We start from the raw sequence: 17215 nt of genomic DNA on the forward strand, positions 1-17215 counted from the left end.
ATTTCAAAAATAACATTTCATTTGAATTTTAGTATTTCGTTAAAAATTTTGTTTAAAGAAAAGAACAATTTTTGAAACTATACAGTTTTATTTATACAGTACTCATTAGTAATGGATTACTTGTATCAATTTGTACTTCTTTACGAAGTCTTGGTGGTAATTCTCGATAAATAGCTTCTGGAACATGATCTAAAAGTAATAAAATTAAAATTAATTACTTTTATCAAATAGAAATTCTAATTAAAATTGAGATACGAACCATTGCATCTATAAACTAAATCGGACCAAATAATCATTTCTTGTGAGAAGCAGAATACACCTAAATGACCACCCTTTAGCGTTGAATCGAATACGTTACCCGAATCAGCAACAATATTTTCACCTTCAAATATTCTTAATCGAATTAAACCAATTTTAGGTCTATGTAAGAGTAACCAACGATACGCGGTCTTCTCTTTCCATCCAACATTACGTGGATCTTTCCATAATAAACGAACCTTGAAAAAATACAAAAATTAGAATCCAAGTGTTATCGAATTTTCAAAAATTAGAGAAAATTACTTGGTTTTCTGTGTCTCCTGTGTGCCATAATGAATTACGCAACATTTGTCCAGGTCCAGTGTTTGAATCAATAAGTTTTAATTGAATACCCGGTTCGGCTACCGCTCTAAATGGTGTTGCTTGCCAATAGGTCTGAGTATTTTTCTTCCACATTACAGCATAGAATTTATGGTTATTTTGATAACTAAAAGCAACAGTTTCAAAAAAATTATTTCAGAATTTAAATTTAAAAAATCTATTAATTACCTGAAAATAAATCCTACATAATCGTCATCAATTTCAGTATCAACAAAGAATGTTCCTTCGAAATCAACACCACCAAATTGATCGTAACCCACGGCTAAACCAGGATCACTGTTCATTGTTTGTACAATTTCCGCACCTTTATTGTAAATCACCCAATTAGGATCAATTTGTGAATCACCTTCCGGATCCAAGACAACTGTTTGATATTTGCTAGGAAATAAAACGGGCCAAATTAATTTTGGAAAATGACAAATAAATTTAAAAGTTACCTGAAATCAGTACGGAAAATTCTTGAATTATTTGGACAATTATCCAAATGATTTGGTATTTTATCATTATCGTAATCATTTTCGCAGGCATCTCCAATACCATCCCCTGAAAAATAAAAAAAATTAATATGCATGTGATTTCAACGAAATTTCAAAGAATAGGCTTAATTAAATTTTGGAATTTTGGTTTTAACTTGGGATTATCGATATTATAGAAAAATTATCACGAATTCTAGAAAAGTTTTATTTATTCATTGATGATAAAACAAATCTCGTCGCCGTGACGTTTTATTGAAAAACATGCCTATTTTAACCTCCTATAACGAACGAATGTTTCTCTCTAAAAACGAATTTATATTTTAATTGTAGAAAGCGTTAATTTGTGGAAGTTTATTATGATTTTGATTTGTTTTAATTTTGCGAGTAAATAATGTAAGTTCATTTCGTAAGACCCATTAGTAGAATTCTATAGTTTACCGTTACTATCTTCTTGATTTGGATTCTTTACGTAGATACAGTTATCTCTTAAATTTGGAATTCCATCGTTGTCAATATCATTGTCACAAACATCACCACGGCCATCATTATCTGTGTCTTGTTGATCACTGTTAGGAATTTTTGGACAGTTATCACGATTGTCTTGGATTCCATCTCTGAAAAATACATGATTAATATAAAAAGTCTATTATTTGGTAAAATTTCAGTTACTTACCCATCTCTGTCAATTGAATTATCACAAGCGTCACCGACAAGATCATTATCAGAATCTGCTTGATTTGGATTTGGTACTCTTGGACAATTATCACATACATCTCCAAGACCGTCGCCATCAGAATCTAATTGATCACGATTTGGTACTCTTGGACAATTATCACGATGATTTAAAATTGAATCATTATCAATATCGTCATCGCATGCGTCACCAATTCCATCTTTATCAACATCTTCTTGGTCTAAATTTGGAATAGTTGGACAGTTATCACAAGCATCTCCTTGTTTATCAGCGCCATCTTGATCGGTATCTAATTGATCGGGATTGTGAATAAGCGGACAGTTATCCTACAGAAAAAAAATCATTGAACGTTTTCCTTGGATTTTTTTTTTGAAATGGAATATTACCGGTCCATTTAAAATTCCATCGTTATCTGCATCTTTGTCGCAAGCATCTCCTTCTCCATCTCTATCAGCATCTTCTTGTCCTGAATTAGGTATTGTCACACAATTATCCTAGAAAGAGTGAATATAATTAAAAATTGTTCGCAATTTTAAGTGGGAGCTAATACTTTTCGGCATCTAGGATCGGAACATCCCAAATCATAATCTGGCCATCCATCTAAATCACGATCTGGACCACAGACATGTCCATCACCAGTCCAACCAACTTTACATTTACAAGTATACGAATTATGTCCTGCACGCCTACATTGAGCATTTCGATCACAAACATTTCCATCCGGGCATACACCAGGATGATTTCGACAGCCTATAGTTTGATTCCCCATAAACCCCGGTCTGTAAGATAAAAATATGAACTAGATTTTGGACAATTATTTTAAATTCACCAACTTACTTGCAAGGACCACAATGGAAGGAGCCTTCAGTGTTTGTACAAAGTGAGTTTGGAGCACAACCACCATTATTGATGGAACATTCGTCTATATCGTAACATCTTTGTCTATTCCGTCGTGCAAATTCGGATCCAACTCCTTGTAGTCCGTTACTTCCCCGAAACCCCGGTGGACATGGATCACAACGGAAGCCAGGTGATAAATTTGTACATCGTACTCGAGGATCGCATGGCTCGTCCAAATCACACTGTAAATTCGGAGTTATAAAATTTGACACAGGCCAAAATTAATTTGTATACTTACTTCATCTAAGTCATGACATTCAGTTCCATTTCCGGTGGATCCAGCTGGGCATGGTCCGCATCGGTAGTATGGCGGACTATCGATAGCTTGACACTGAACACCTAGTTAAAGAAATTTTGGGTAGTATAATAATTATATTTAATAATAGAACATGATGTATATTCATACCTGGATGGCAAGGATTATACTGGCAACCCGATCGTCTTACACATCTCTCACCATTTCCTTCATAGCCTGGTGGGCAAGATCCGCATCTGAACCCTTCCATCGTATCCTGACAACGAACTCCTTGAAAACAAGGACGTTCAGCGCATGTACGTCCAGGCTTACATCTGCGACCATCACCTACATATCCTCGCGGACATGAACCGCACCGTGGACCTTCGACTGTGTCATGGCACTGTACTCCAGGAAAACAAGGATATGGATTATTTCGGCAACTAATACGTTGTTCAATATTTTCACGTTCTCGACAACAATCTTCAATCATTTTTCGTAAAGTTGCCATTTCCGCTTTGTTATTATCACATTGCGCTTGTATGATTCGAATTCTTGCATTAAGGTCATTAATCAATTTTATTATGGCAGATTCTGGAATTAAATTTGTATGTTTTTAATTTATAGAAAAAAAAAACTGATTTATAAAACAAACACCAACCATCCCAATCTAGACTCGTGATTGGAATATCGCCTCTTCTTTCATACAAAATTTCATTTGTGGAAGGGGACGGCTCTATGGCTTGCATTTCAGAAATATCATCGTCATCGTTGAATGAGTACTTTGGAGCTTCTTTGTTCGTAATATTTTTAGCTTCTACTTTTAATTCTTCTAGAACGCTATTAATGTCTGCATTTTCGATTTTCATTGAATATCGTCGATCACGATACTAAAACATAAATTTAATGGCCTTAGATTTCCTTCATTTCTTTAAAACTTTGATTAAAATCTCCTTGCTGAAAGTGTATTTATTTTGGAATACTTTACCACTTGTAATTTTGGCTCGCTCATTCTTGTGAACATATCTCGCAATGATCGTGGAGTTTCGATACTTCCACATGGTTCAGAATTTATGTACAATGAAATATGTGCATCTGGTTGTTGTTGTTGAAAATCGAAAACAATCGTATTTAAAGCTTCCAAATGATTTTTGATACTAAAATGTTGCTTATGCCTTTCTTCTTTTTCGTGAGTTTCAGCAACAACTGAAATAAGAAAATTTCCAGTAACAAAAATCTTTAAAAGTAAAATGTTAGCGCTTACTTCGTTCATTTTTTCGATCCAAAAGTAATTTAAATTTTTGATCAGATCCAATAAAATCGACGACTAGTAATGATTCTGGCGATGAACGTGGTCGTTTTCGTTGGTGAGTTGATTTTAGAGCTACGACTAAATTATCATCCTTTATTGTTTCTTCCAATTGACGTGTTATATCTGAAATAAATCAAAATATTTAGTCTTGTATAATAAAGCGATAAAAGGAATAGAGCCTTAAAGTTTTCAAAGACTTATTTCAATCAGATCAGATCAGAAAGATTCCCTCCATATTGAGTTAGACAGTTGGAAATTTGTATGCGAAGTGTTAGTGTCTAAGGGGTATCATCTACTCAGGCCTTTTTTCCCTTTTTATGTCAAAGTATGTTGTTTATTCTCAGGGCCGGATTAACAAGTAGGCAGAATAGGCAGTTGCCTGGGGCCCCCGATTTTAGGGGGCCCCCGAAAAATGAAAAAGACTTCTAAAATTTTCTTACAAACATAAAATTCTAGAGAGTGAAAGAAAAATATAATCAGAACTTGTAATATTTGGGGTTGCGCAGGGACAAATAGGACACAACTAAACAACGTACAGGATAATTTAGAAATTTAATTAAGAATTAATATACATAGAAAAATGTTCGTATTAAAGTTCATCAATATTCATGAAATAAAATCACATCAGTGTTCATACTAAATTAACGCATGTAATACAGTTTAGATACGCTGCTATACAACAACCTCAATACAGTTTAGATACGCTGCTATACAGCGACTCGAGATGTTAGGTATACTTTGCATTGAGTCAGATTTATTGAACAAAATCGATACTGATGATATAATTGATGAATTTGCCGAAAACAAATGTAGAAAACGACATGTTTAAAATGTAGATAGTAATTTTATTGATATTATTACATTGGGACAATAAAATTTTTATGAAAGATAAAAGTTTGTATTTTTTAATCGAAAAAAGAAGGGAACGGACGTGAAAAAAAAGGGCCCCCAAATTGATGGTTGCCTAGGGCCCCGTTGAGGGTTAATCCGGCCCTGTTTATTCTTAAGTTTATTCGAAAATAAACCACATGCGAAAGCCGCTTTTTATTCTGCATTCTGATAAAATACCCTTATTTGAAAACAATTGCTGTCCAATATATATAGCAATATCTGTCGAAAAACAACAGAATGATTCAAGGTACATTGTACTCTATTTGTATATCGGCATAAATATTTTGGTAAACAAATTATTGAGTGATTTTATCACGTATAAATTCTTCGGCTACTCAATTCTTCATTTAATTCTTATTTCTTTTTTTTATTATTATTGTAAACTTGTTGTAATGTACACATATTTCCGTGTAAAACTAAATATGGCGATTTAATATACGGGATTCCAGTCGTCAGTCAGACTTAAGTAATAAATATATTATTTTACCGTACGCACGTACGTACGTTACGTATAGATAGCTACAATAAATATTGAGATATGATCACACTTATATATAAAATGGAGCTATTGTTATATTGGGAAAGTCATTAATAATTTCAATCATAAATCAGTAGCTTAGATCTTAAATAAGTAGCTTAAATAAGTAGCAAGTCATAAATAAGTAGCTTATTTCTTAAACAAACATACGAGTGTGAGCTAATTTTTCGATAAAATTCGATTTTTTCGATAACACAGGCAAATTTGATCCGATTTTTAAAATTTTTTTTTGGAATCCACTAATTTTGAGTCATTCTTTTCATCTGTGATATCAGTTTTTTGTTAGCTATCATCTAATGTGCTTAATTCCGAGATCAGGACTTCACATTCCCCAAACTTATTAGAGCTAGGTTTCTTTAGCTTTTAATTTTGATCACAAATTTGAAAAGTATAATCCAAATTTAGTTGGATTACATACTTGGTTTAACAAAGTTGGATAAAATTTGGATGTGATAGAGCAAAATTAAATTTTTTGGATTCTGATGACGTCACAAAGTTAACAAATTCGATTTTTTTGATAACACAGTCAAATTTTATCCGATCTTATTGTAATTTTTTTTGAAACCCACTAATTTTGGGTCATTATTTTCAGCCGTGATGCCAGTTTTTCGCTAGATATCACTAATGTGCTTAATTCCGGGACCATAACACCTCATTCTTGAAACCTATTAGAGCTAGGTCAATTTTGATCACAAATTTGAAAAGTATAACCCAAATTTAGTAGGATTACATACTTGATTTAACAAAATTGGATAACCGAGTTTTATAAAATTTGGAAAAAAATTATTTTTGATTTTGATGTTTCATGAAAACTGTATGTAGGCTCAAAAATGTATGTAAGTATGAAAGTGACTTTATATGCGTTATTGTTGTTATAGGAAATTATTTTAAGTAGAGATATCTACTGTATATGTAAACAAAAAAAATTCATTTGAAGAGACGACGACGGCTGCCAAGATCTTCGTTACTTATTTCTAGTAGTATGTTACGCAGGTTTATATACACGAGTATCTTTGATCGTTCATCGAAAAGTTAGAGACTGTCCAAAAAACAAACAATTGACTGAGTTAATTGTTGAAATACTCTGTCTAGAAAGAGTTGAATATGAGTGCAAGCATTTTTTTAAATTAAATTAACAGAATTTGAAAAAAAAAATACAATTATGGCAGCCTTTTGGCCGTCATTTATTTTTTTTAGTTTTTCGAGAATATTTCACAAGTTCACTGCAATTTTCAACTCTCTATCATTTATAGTTTCTAGTATCTATAAGATACGATAATAGATTCTACTCCTGCTGGCAGTAATTCCCGGGTGGATGGTAAGGAATTTTGTGTAATTATTATTGTTACACAAATTGCTTAGAAATACCAAATTTTCGTTAAACGAACCTAGTAAATATCAATAAGTGCAATGGTACTTTTCCCTGCTTGATGAGAATTTCAATTTCAACCAAAATAAGTAGCATTCAAATTAAGAAACCATTTAAGTATTCATGTTGATTAAGCAATTTTATTATTTTTACATAAAATTTAAAAAATAAACATTTTAATTTATTCTAATTTATTAAAAACATTTCCATTTAAACCACATACCTTTAAACACACTAAATTAAGTATGTTTAAAAAAATTAAATTGAACAGATGTTAATTTGATATATTTATTACCTACACTGAAAATTTAATTGTAATAATCTAACTTCTAAGAACAATATTGGTAATGAAATTAATAGAAAGTTTAATTATATTTTATATTAATAAATAAATTATTTGTATAGAATAGGTACACCTTAAGGTGATTTTATTAAAATTACAATATTATCCAATTAAAATTTAATAAAAGGATTTAAACAATCATTATTATTAACAGAATATGTTAAAAGCATAATTTACAATTATTATTATTGAAGTTATGTAATGTTAATTTTAAGTTCATTATCATATAAATAATAGATATACATAAAAGGTCTTTTATATTAGCCTACATTTCTTCCAGACAATTAAAATGGAATTGATTTTCATATAATTAGGTATAAAGCTATTGTACTTTTTTTGAACTTATTTTACAATAACTTGTATAGACGTCCTTAGGTGTTATATAAAAAGTCCTCTGAGAAAGGGTGTTATTGAGAGAGCTGCGCTCTTTAAGCTCCTGGCTCTGTCAAATATTTCTTTTTTTACTCCCGATTAGCAAAGAGGGGGTATTAGGTGAATGCATCTGTGTATTTGTGTGCCTGCCTGTTTGGGAGGTACATAGCATCGTATATCTTTTAAACGGATGAACCATTTTGAGTTTTTTTTTTTAAGATAATTTGTACGACAATCTTCTTAGCTATGTTTCAAGTGCAAGTTTAGGATTCCGTACACGAGAAAAGAAAGCTAGAAAAGAAGTGACGATCTTCTATTGGATTTTCTTGAAACATAACTAACAAAACTCTCGATCAAATTACTTTTCAATAAAAAAAATTGGTTGATCCATTTAGGAGCTACAATGCCACAAACGAATCAATCAGTTTCCTGATCGATCCTGAATTTGTCGCAGGGGTTTATTTAAATTAATGTTATTTCTTATTTTAAAAGGTAGATATATTGAATCGCCGACACTTGTCCTGCTCCTAAGACAGGCTAGGTTAAGTTATCTTGACGGAATCGACTTGCAGTGCAAACTTATTACTCATTGATCATTCAAAGCAGCATTACCCTTCTTTCAAATGTTTCTACCCTTTAACAAAGCTTATTCAAGTCCTCCTATGTTTTCACGGATGCCTTCCAATTGGTTAAGATGAATCTGTTTTAAATGTCAGAGTAGTTAGCATGACCGAGACCAAGACCAAAAGAAGACTGTGTTTGACCATCTTTGTTTAACACACTAGATCTTGCGAGTTTAGCGTCTTTATCTTAGACATTGGTCTTGCGAGTAACTTCTGATCTTTTTAATGTGTAAAAACAAGACTGAAGTACATTAATAAGTGTGAAAGATACAGATAGTCAAACTAGTCGTATTTTGAACATCATTTTATTATTTAGATCTACTATCATTACTTCAATTTATTCCGAAATACTTATTTTCTATGACTACTTATATAGAAATACTTATTAAGATTCAGCAGTTGCTTTGTGCTTACACTATCATATTTGGCAAGTATAACATCGAAAACTGCGGTGAATTCACGATTTTCACAAGATTCTTTCCCTACTCCTAGCTTTGCCAGTTTATTCGCTGGCTTCATAGGTAGTTGGTGTCTCAAATACCATATATTGTAATGACAGCACATGTACACTCACAGGTTAACATGTACACTCCCGAATAGTTTCTAGCCCTAGTTTTCCTCTGCAAATCTACGTTTGCTTCGTCGTCCTATTGGTTAATTATTCACTCGAATAACTTATTTCATCGTAATGATCGACGTCTTACAATAACGTTTGTCGTAGACTTTAGATACAATTGAACAAGATAACTGACATATGTAGTATTATATTGTATGTATGTTTATTTATTTATTTATTACTTACAATTGGATAGCAAGTAATCCATAGAAGGTGAATTGATGTGTAGAGAATAAATTACAACACATAAACCCGTTGAGTTGTAAATGTTTGCGTTGTTTTTTTTTATATTCTTTTTCTTCTCTTAATTTTATTTTTATACAGTTATGTAACCCATTTAAGTCACCATCTTCAACGCAATCCTTTTAGAATTGTTTTGTTTTCTTTAAGGGCATATAATATACAGGGTGGGTCATTTTAATCTATAATGGCTAATTGGCCGTTTTGTAGTCAACCAATCAAAAAATAATTTATACAAAAATTGTACAGTTTGATGGGCAACATTATGTTCTGACATCAGATTGGACCTAGTTTTTCGAGTTGCTTTAATATACAATTTAGATTTTAAACGGTAAGAGGTAAAATAACATTTTAAATTAGAACATTGATTCTCATAAAAAAAAACTAACAATTATTGTTGCAAACATTTTTTCGAAAAACGTCAGCTTTAGGAAGCAATGCCACTTAAAATAAGTCATTATTTCATTTAATCGAAAAAAAGCTTAAAATTTATCGATAATTGTGGATCAAAGTCATAAACATAGGCAATTGTCCTCTTTTGCCCTTGACAACTTTTAATGTTTAACTTGATGTTAAAGCATTTTTCCGTATTTAACATGTTTATCCATTAAATGCAATAATGGCATATTTTTAAGTCGCATTTTCTCCGAAAGCTGACGATTTCCGAAAGAATTGCTTAGATTAAAAATGTTTATGATTAAATGTTTATGAGTTTATCTATGAGGATCAACTTTCTGATTTAAAGTGTTATTCTATCTTTTACTGTTTGGGATTTAAACTGGCTTCAAAGAAATCTGAAGAGCTAGGGACAATCTGCTGTCAAAACATGATGTTCCCCATCAAGCTCTGCAATTTTTCTTCGAATTATTTTTTGATTTGTTTTCTACAAAAGGAGCTATTAGCCATTATCGATAAAAATGACCCAACCTGTACATTATATATAAAATGTATAATAAATATAAATAATGTTATTTTGTAATTTGATCTTTAAATAATAAAAGGTCTTGTATAAATACATTTAAAAGATTATTTTGTATTTAATAAACAGGTTGAATGTTTTAGAACTGTATTCGATTTGTGCAAAATCGATTTGGATATAACCCAATTTAGTGCCGCCACGTGGAAATACTAGTTTAATAAAAGACATTTAAGGACAAAAGATTTGTATTTTGCACTAAAACGAAAATACAAACATTTTTCTTTATTCATCACTCATTTAGTAATATTGTCTGTACGACGCGACATATATACAGTTATTAAAGATAGAATATGTATAATTGAAGGATATTTTTAATCCTTATTAAAGTGTGTCATGGCAAAAAAACAATGACGAAAAAGGATTTTCTAAGAAGGTAATAAACTGGAGGAAATACACAGAAAATTCACTATGTTTGAAGGCTTAGATTTAATTTTTAGATTATACCTACTTATAAGGAACTTGAACTTTGCACTACTTCTGTATTGTTGCCCAGCAAACTAGGAGAGTATCTGCTAGTAATTACATTAATCCGATTAATATTGATGTGATATGCTATCTAAATTTAAATAATTAATTTGCAGATTAAAATTTATAATTTCTATTAAAAAAAATTTAAAGTTTATTGTAAAGTTGCAATGTGCTGTCCGATCAACCTTAAAACATGTTTTCTTCTAGAAAATATGTATATTTTCAGGAAAACAAATCGTATAAAATTTGTTGAATAATCAGATATCACTAATAATTTTGTTCATATCCATCCGTCTTCTTGTTCGAAAATTGGAATTCATAATTTTTTTTATGGATGTTCGAAAATATTTATATATTTTATTCAAAAACAAAGCCACATAATGATTTAAGGTATCTTTGATTCTAGGTACTACATCTTACCCTACTCAATTATAACGGTAAGTAATATTATTATGTCTTTCTGTGGAATTTTCTGCATGACAAGTTTTCATTTTGGAAACATGATTGTATTTAATCAACTAAATAAGAAGTAGCGCCTATATTTAGCACTTTCGGTAATGCATACTATCATACCTGTTGCACTTTATTGATTATGAAATTATTATATTGAGGTTTTAGAGGTATTTGGAATTTGGGGATAGTAAGCTTGAACATTTTTGATTATTGGATTATTGCCGAGTATACTCAGCGAAGATACTCTGCGAGAGTGTAGTGGGGGGGGGGGATTACAAGTTTTCCGCGCAAAGAAATTGTAGTTGAAACACTAATAAATGAAAAGAGTAAGTAGCAATTAAACCCGGTAGTTAGACGTAATCGATTTGGAAATATCCATATCTTAGATTATATTAGATTTGAGCTAGGAGTAAGATATTTTGTATTGTAATTAGTGTGATTTATTGTACCACCTTTGCTTCAAAGATTCTCCAGAATTCCTAAAGTCTTAATAAACTTTAGGATGCTCCTAGGCGACGCTTCATTTGTTTCACTTGATTGGACATCGGTTCGTTCTAGGTGAAGGTGTCCTTTGAGAGAAAGACTTTCCTACTCTTCATAATTAAATCTGTTAAGATCGTTCCCTACGAGCATTAATATACCTTTAAAAATGGCACCAGTTTCTTAATCATTAACAGTGACTTAATTCGTTTACCATTAATATGGACTTTTAGTATTTCTAGACTAATTTATTGAATGTAATTTATTGGATGAAGTCTTTATTATCATCTTTAAAATGTCAATATTTCTTGTTCTTACACAACATTTAATTTATTTCATACATTGTTTAAGAATAATAAATTTATATTATCAACAATATAGAACTATTTTAGTGTGGGAATATTAAAATAATAATTATATTGTTTTCCTTGAAACATATTTAATTTGTATTATAAATAAATCAGTTTCTTTAATCAAATCCTGCTAATTTATTTGTTTCTAATATTGCAATTAAAAAACAATGGTTTAAAAATCCTTTTTTACTTGAAACAATATGCTAAGTAATTCAAGAGTACGGAAGCCTGAATAGTTCATGATCAATTTATGAAAAAGTGGCGCTACACTAGCTTATTTTTAAAATGTGTACTACCCACAAGTATAAAACCAACTTTAAAAAAAGGCACTTGTGACTTGTAGTTATGGAAACAAACCTTTTTGAAAATGTCAGTCGGTGATAACTATTGCCGAAACTGTCTGGCCTATATCATAAATTGATCATGAACCATTCAGGCTTCCGTACAAGAGGCAGCTTTTAATACTTTCAGAGGATTGATAAAGTTTGTCTTTATGAAGAAAATTGATGAAGTCATGTTTCTTGTCATGTTTTCAATCTTATTGAAAACACAATGTGTAAAAGTATAGCAGACACGTTTCAACCCTTTCGACACTTGCAAACTTCTTCCTTCTTGCACTTGTTCATTTAATGTGTTGTCAGACTTCTTTTAACATAAATGACAGACAAAAAATTCGAACAATACAAAAACTGAACAAACTCATTTTTATTAACACTCGGGCCACGGCTAAAATGTTAATTTTTTTGATTATTACCCTCCAAAATCAGGTTATAAATACTCTAGAAATATGATTTTCCACGCTTACACATGACTGCTTAAAACATCTTTTAAGTCTTTTGGTTCAATATGGTAGTATCGCTCGCCGTATCGTAGTAATATATAAATCACTTTCGTGTTTGGCTAATCAAAAGTTAAAGACAGGAGTCAAAAAATAAGGCTTTCTTAGACTGTAAACCAATTAGTTAATTAATTTCGAGAAATTGAACGGAATACACTTTTGGACGAATTTTATAGGTACCTTATTCTAAAGACCACCCAAACGAAGTCACTGAGACCAATTCCTTTTCGTATCTTTAAGTAATACAAAGTAAATAAATAATTCACTTTCTGATAATTTATGCAGGAACATATTATATGAAATGAGTGGTTCGCCCACTGCAATAAAATCGTCTTTCTTGTTATAGTCTTCACCATAATTTGACTTGGTTATTAGTCACACTTAAAAGTTTCCTAAGAAGGCGATGGCGCTTATCATTAGCGATAATGATAGCCTTTATTTAATGTTTCATTTATAGTTACGTTTAAATTACTATACTCATTATTTGCATGTTTAGACCATAAGATAATTGAGAACATTTTGCTATTATTGCCTATAATACAATAGGCGCGTGGTAATCTAAGCTTTTTGATCTTAATCAGATCAGATCTGGTGAAACGAGGCAAACTATGCTGTTGACAAAAAGAAAAATAATTATGAAAACGAAACAAAACACAAACAGTTTTTTTTTTTACACAATCGTGGGCATTTTGTGTTCTAAATTATTTTTTATTCTTCCTATTAACACATTTTGGCCAATTATATCTGGGTCATCTTACGATTTTGATTTATTACTTAAATAACAAGGAATATGCCAATCTAAATCATCTCCTTGGATGTTTAATTTAGCATTTAGGAATATATTAATACATTAAAATCATTGCTTACATCATCAATTTATAGCTCAAGTTTGAGAAATGATTTTGAACTTAAAAATTAAACATTTCCTTTTAGATGACATACATAACGAATTTTATAACGCATCTTCAACTGTGTTAATTACAAAATTTAGTTAGATTGTAGTGAAACCTGTGTAAGTATAAAGAAATAAATCAGAAAACTACATGATAATAAGTTTTCCAGTGAAATATAAACTTTTATAAATTAGAAATAAACCCTCTGTAAGATAAATTCGGTTCTCATTCTAATCTGGTCGAAGCTAAGTGATCTACAGCAGTAAAATATTAATTGCACTTCAAATGAAACGTCTTTCCATGACAATGCCTTTTTCACTACATTTCGATAAATATAATATAAAAAATAACGTAGTTTGTTTTTTTAGAAATAAGTTCTTCATTTTTTTTGTGAATTAGATAGAACTCCCGTTCCCTTGAACTTATATCGTTGAACATAATAAGTTTGACAGAAATTTAGATTGCGATCAAAAAACAAAAATAGATCATCCCGGTTTCAACCGACTTTTTAGGTTTCTAGTGTTAAAATTTCAATATTGTCAAGGTCAGTAGGTATCGAGTCATCTAATGTAGAAACAATAAAGACAAGTTTAAAACAAAAAAAAACCGTTATAAAAAATAATAAAATAACTGAAATATTCGAGAAAAGTCTATCTTTTACTTCCAATGATGTGATAATTGTTTGAAATTTTAATGATGTTTTCTGGACTACTATTCGATATTCATTTTAGATCCTCAAAATTTGAAGAGACAACAATAATTCTGCAACAATCTAAGACATCGAATTTATCTACAAATTCGATGTCTTAATAATTTACCTAAACCCTCTATATCCCATATTCCGTTGTTTTTATAAAATCGTTTAGTAAAAATTACAAAACTTGTTATTGGAATTTTCCATATTCCGTTACAACTTGGTTAATTTGACATAAATTTATTACAAACCTTCATCAATGATCGCTTGAACTCCAATCAAAAGAACGTTCGATAAAAACGTTACAATTGTCAATAATAAAAATTTACGTAACAACATTTTGTTTGTTAAAAACTAATTAATCCATGTAATTAATTATTTACCACACATAAATAAAAAAACAATAAAAAATAAAATAAAAATTCACTTCACTCTACAAAAACATCCATCTCACATTTTAATAACAATAATTAATACAAAAGTTTAATAATTTCTACTCCTCTAAAAACCCACAACATTTATCGATTCCGCACACTATTCCACTTCCAAAAAATATTCTTCAAGCAAAAAAAAAACAAAAAACTGTTATTTTAAAAAACTATTTATTAGTTTTTTTTTCTTCAGTGATTGTTGTTTCTTTTGTAGCAACATAAAAACCGCGCCTGTTTATTTTAATTAAATCAAATGTTTGTGACCACCTACACTCTTTTAATAGAATTTAGAATAACAAATATGGACAATTGTGATATAAAACACTTTAATTCATTGTAATAATATTTTGTTCACTGTATCTTGTTTTGTTCGCTTAATTGTTGCATATTGTTATGTGTATTTTTATTTATGTATTAATAGAGAAGAGATTGTTCGTTTTTGTTTAGTACAATGTTTCTTGCGTTGCAAGATCAGTACTGGTTTGTTTTCAACTTTGCGAACATTCTTAAATACTTTTTTTCTTCTTCTTAAAATCTGAGAAGAGTTTTGTTCGGTTTTAAATTCAATTGTTTTTTTTTCTGTTCTTTTTTTGGATTTAATTAAATTAGCAAATGTTAAAGATTCATCTTTCCTGAAACTGAATATAATAGCTCACATTTAGACCTAACATTGTAAGGCGATTTTTTGGTTTAAAGTGCTGGTGTGATCTTTTGTTAAGAACGTTGCCCAGTTATGAAGACGCACTTAGGAATTTTGCTAAACCATATATGATTCTGTAACGCCTGGTAGAGTGAAGATAATCGATATAGGATGATTAACTTATTTGGTATTCCATCTTCAGCCGTACAATTTTTTCTGAAATAAATGGGGTAATTTTCCAGAGTCAAACGAATATATTATTAAATTTGCAAGTATTCAAGCTCATCCTTTTCTGAAACTGAATTTAACAGTCCACGGTTAGAACTAACATTGTAAAACGGTTCTTTTGGTATAAAGCTATGATGTGATCTTTTATTAAGGACGTTTCCCAGATATGAAGACGCACTTGACAAACCTAGTGACTCTTTTCTATTTAATAGAGTGAAAATAACGGATATAGGACGATTAACTTAATTGACTTAATAGACCACATTTTGAGCATGCATGGCTAGGAGATCATGTCTTATAACTACTTCTGGGAAATTATCCAAAGTTCTTAAATTTGCAAATGCACAAACACCTTATTGTATGAAACTGAATTTGAATAGTCCACATTTGGAATTAACAATGTAAAACGGTATTTTTGGTATAAAGCCATGGTGAGATCTTTTATGAAGTACGACAAACGTTACATACTGCTGAAAGACATCCCCCTCTCCCTCCTCCCAAACGCCCGTAGAAGAGTAACATGGTTTGATTGATATATTAGTCTGAAAGGGAACGAAGGATATGTCTGCTAGCAATACGTAACATTTGTGCGGACGTTAGGCAATTTATTTGGCAAGGAACAGTAACTTTTTTCAATTTTTACTCTTTCTATCCCCCTCTTCCCCTCTATCTAGGAAATGGATGAACTGCCATGTATATGTCCTATGAGAGAAAATGCTCCACATCGACTGAGGAGCTTATTTACCACAAGCTGCAAGTTTTAATGATTTTTCTTTTCTGAAACTAAATTTAATAGCCGAATTTAGAATTTCAGTTAAAAACGTTGTCCATGCATGCAGACTTATCAACACCGAATTTTGCAAGAGTGTGTAAGTCAATAATGCTTCATAGACGCAGGATAATAAGTATAGGTTGATTGACCAATACACAAAGAAAGCATTGCAAATTTTTTTATTTTATTTTAAGAATTTCTTTATTACTATTAGGAAAATTTAAATTTTTTACAGAGACCAGAGAAAGTGGTAGGAAATAAAGTTTACTATAATTTATCATCAGAGCTCGAAGATAAATATTCAAACTTTTTATTCAAGTGACTTGTAAACGTTTAAGTTTCTCTGTAAATATTAAGTTATAGTAAACTTTATTGCCTTTATCTTTGCTTATTTTAAAAATTTAAGTTTACCTAATATTAATCAAGATTTTCTTGAAATTGAAAACGATATTTAACGAGACCTTAATCGTTAAGGAATACATAATTTCTGTTTGGTCCGGTGATTTTCGACACCTCTTATATTTGGCATTCCATTTGTATGAAAAGGTGGCCATCTTTTACAGTTATTAGTGGAAGAATAGAGAATATTCTCGAGTATCTAGATAAATTAGAGAAATAGGTCTTTGCATAATTTTTTGAAAGACGACACAGGAAAATTGTTAATAAATATTTATTTATGATTCCGATTATCATGAAAATCTTTAGTTCTTTATTCAGATAGTTCACAAAAAAATATAT

The 17215-nt window shown here is 30.6% G+C and overlaps 1 protein-coding gene across 1 annotated transcript; it reads right to left on the reverse strand.

The window, feature by feature from the left end:
• Nucleotides 1-15282, reverse strand: LOC123298610 (cartilage oligomeric matrix protein). The gene is made up of 16 exons (XM_044880695.1): nucleotides 14658-15282; nucleotides 4209-4379; nucleotides 3933-4150; nucleotides 3606-3834; nucleotides 3116-3538; nucleotides 2948-3048; nucleotides 2647-2891; nucleotides 2360-2588; nucleotides 2196-2303; nucleotides 1789-2135; nucleotides 1554-1729; nucleotides 1077-1182; nucleotides 808-1017; nucleotides 562-745; nucleotides 260-497; nucleotides 1-189 (listed from the first exon to the last, which is right to left on the reverse strand). The coding sequence occupies exons 1-16, from the start codon at nucleotides 14743-14745 to the stop codon at nucleotides 92-94; spliced, it is 3171 nt and encodes a 1056-aa protein (XP_044736630.1). The 5' UTR covers nucleotides 14746-15282; the 3' UTR covers nucleotides 1-91.
• Nucleotides 15283-17215: the final 1933 nt, after the last annotated feature.

This window comes from Chrysoperla carnea, chromosome 4 (assembly GCF_905475395.1).
Source record: "Chrysoperla carnea chromosome 4, inChrCarn1.1, whole genome shotgun sequence".
Classification (NCBI taxonomy): Eukaryota; Metazoa; Arthropoda; class Insecta; order Neuroptera; family Chrysopidae; genus Chrysoperla; species Chrysoperla carnea.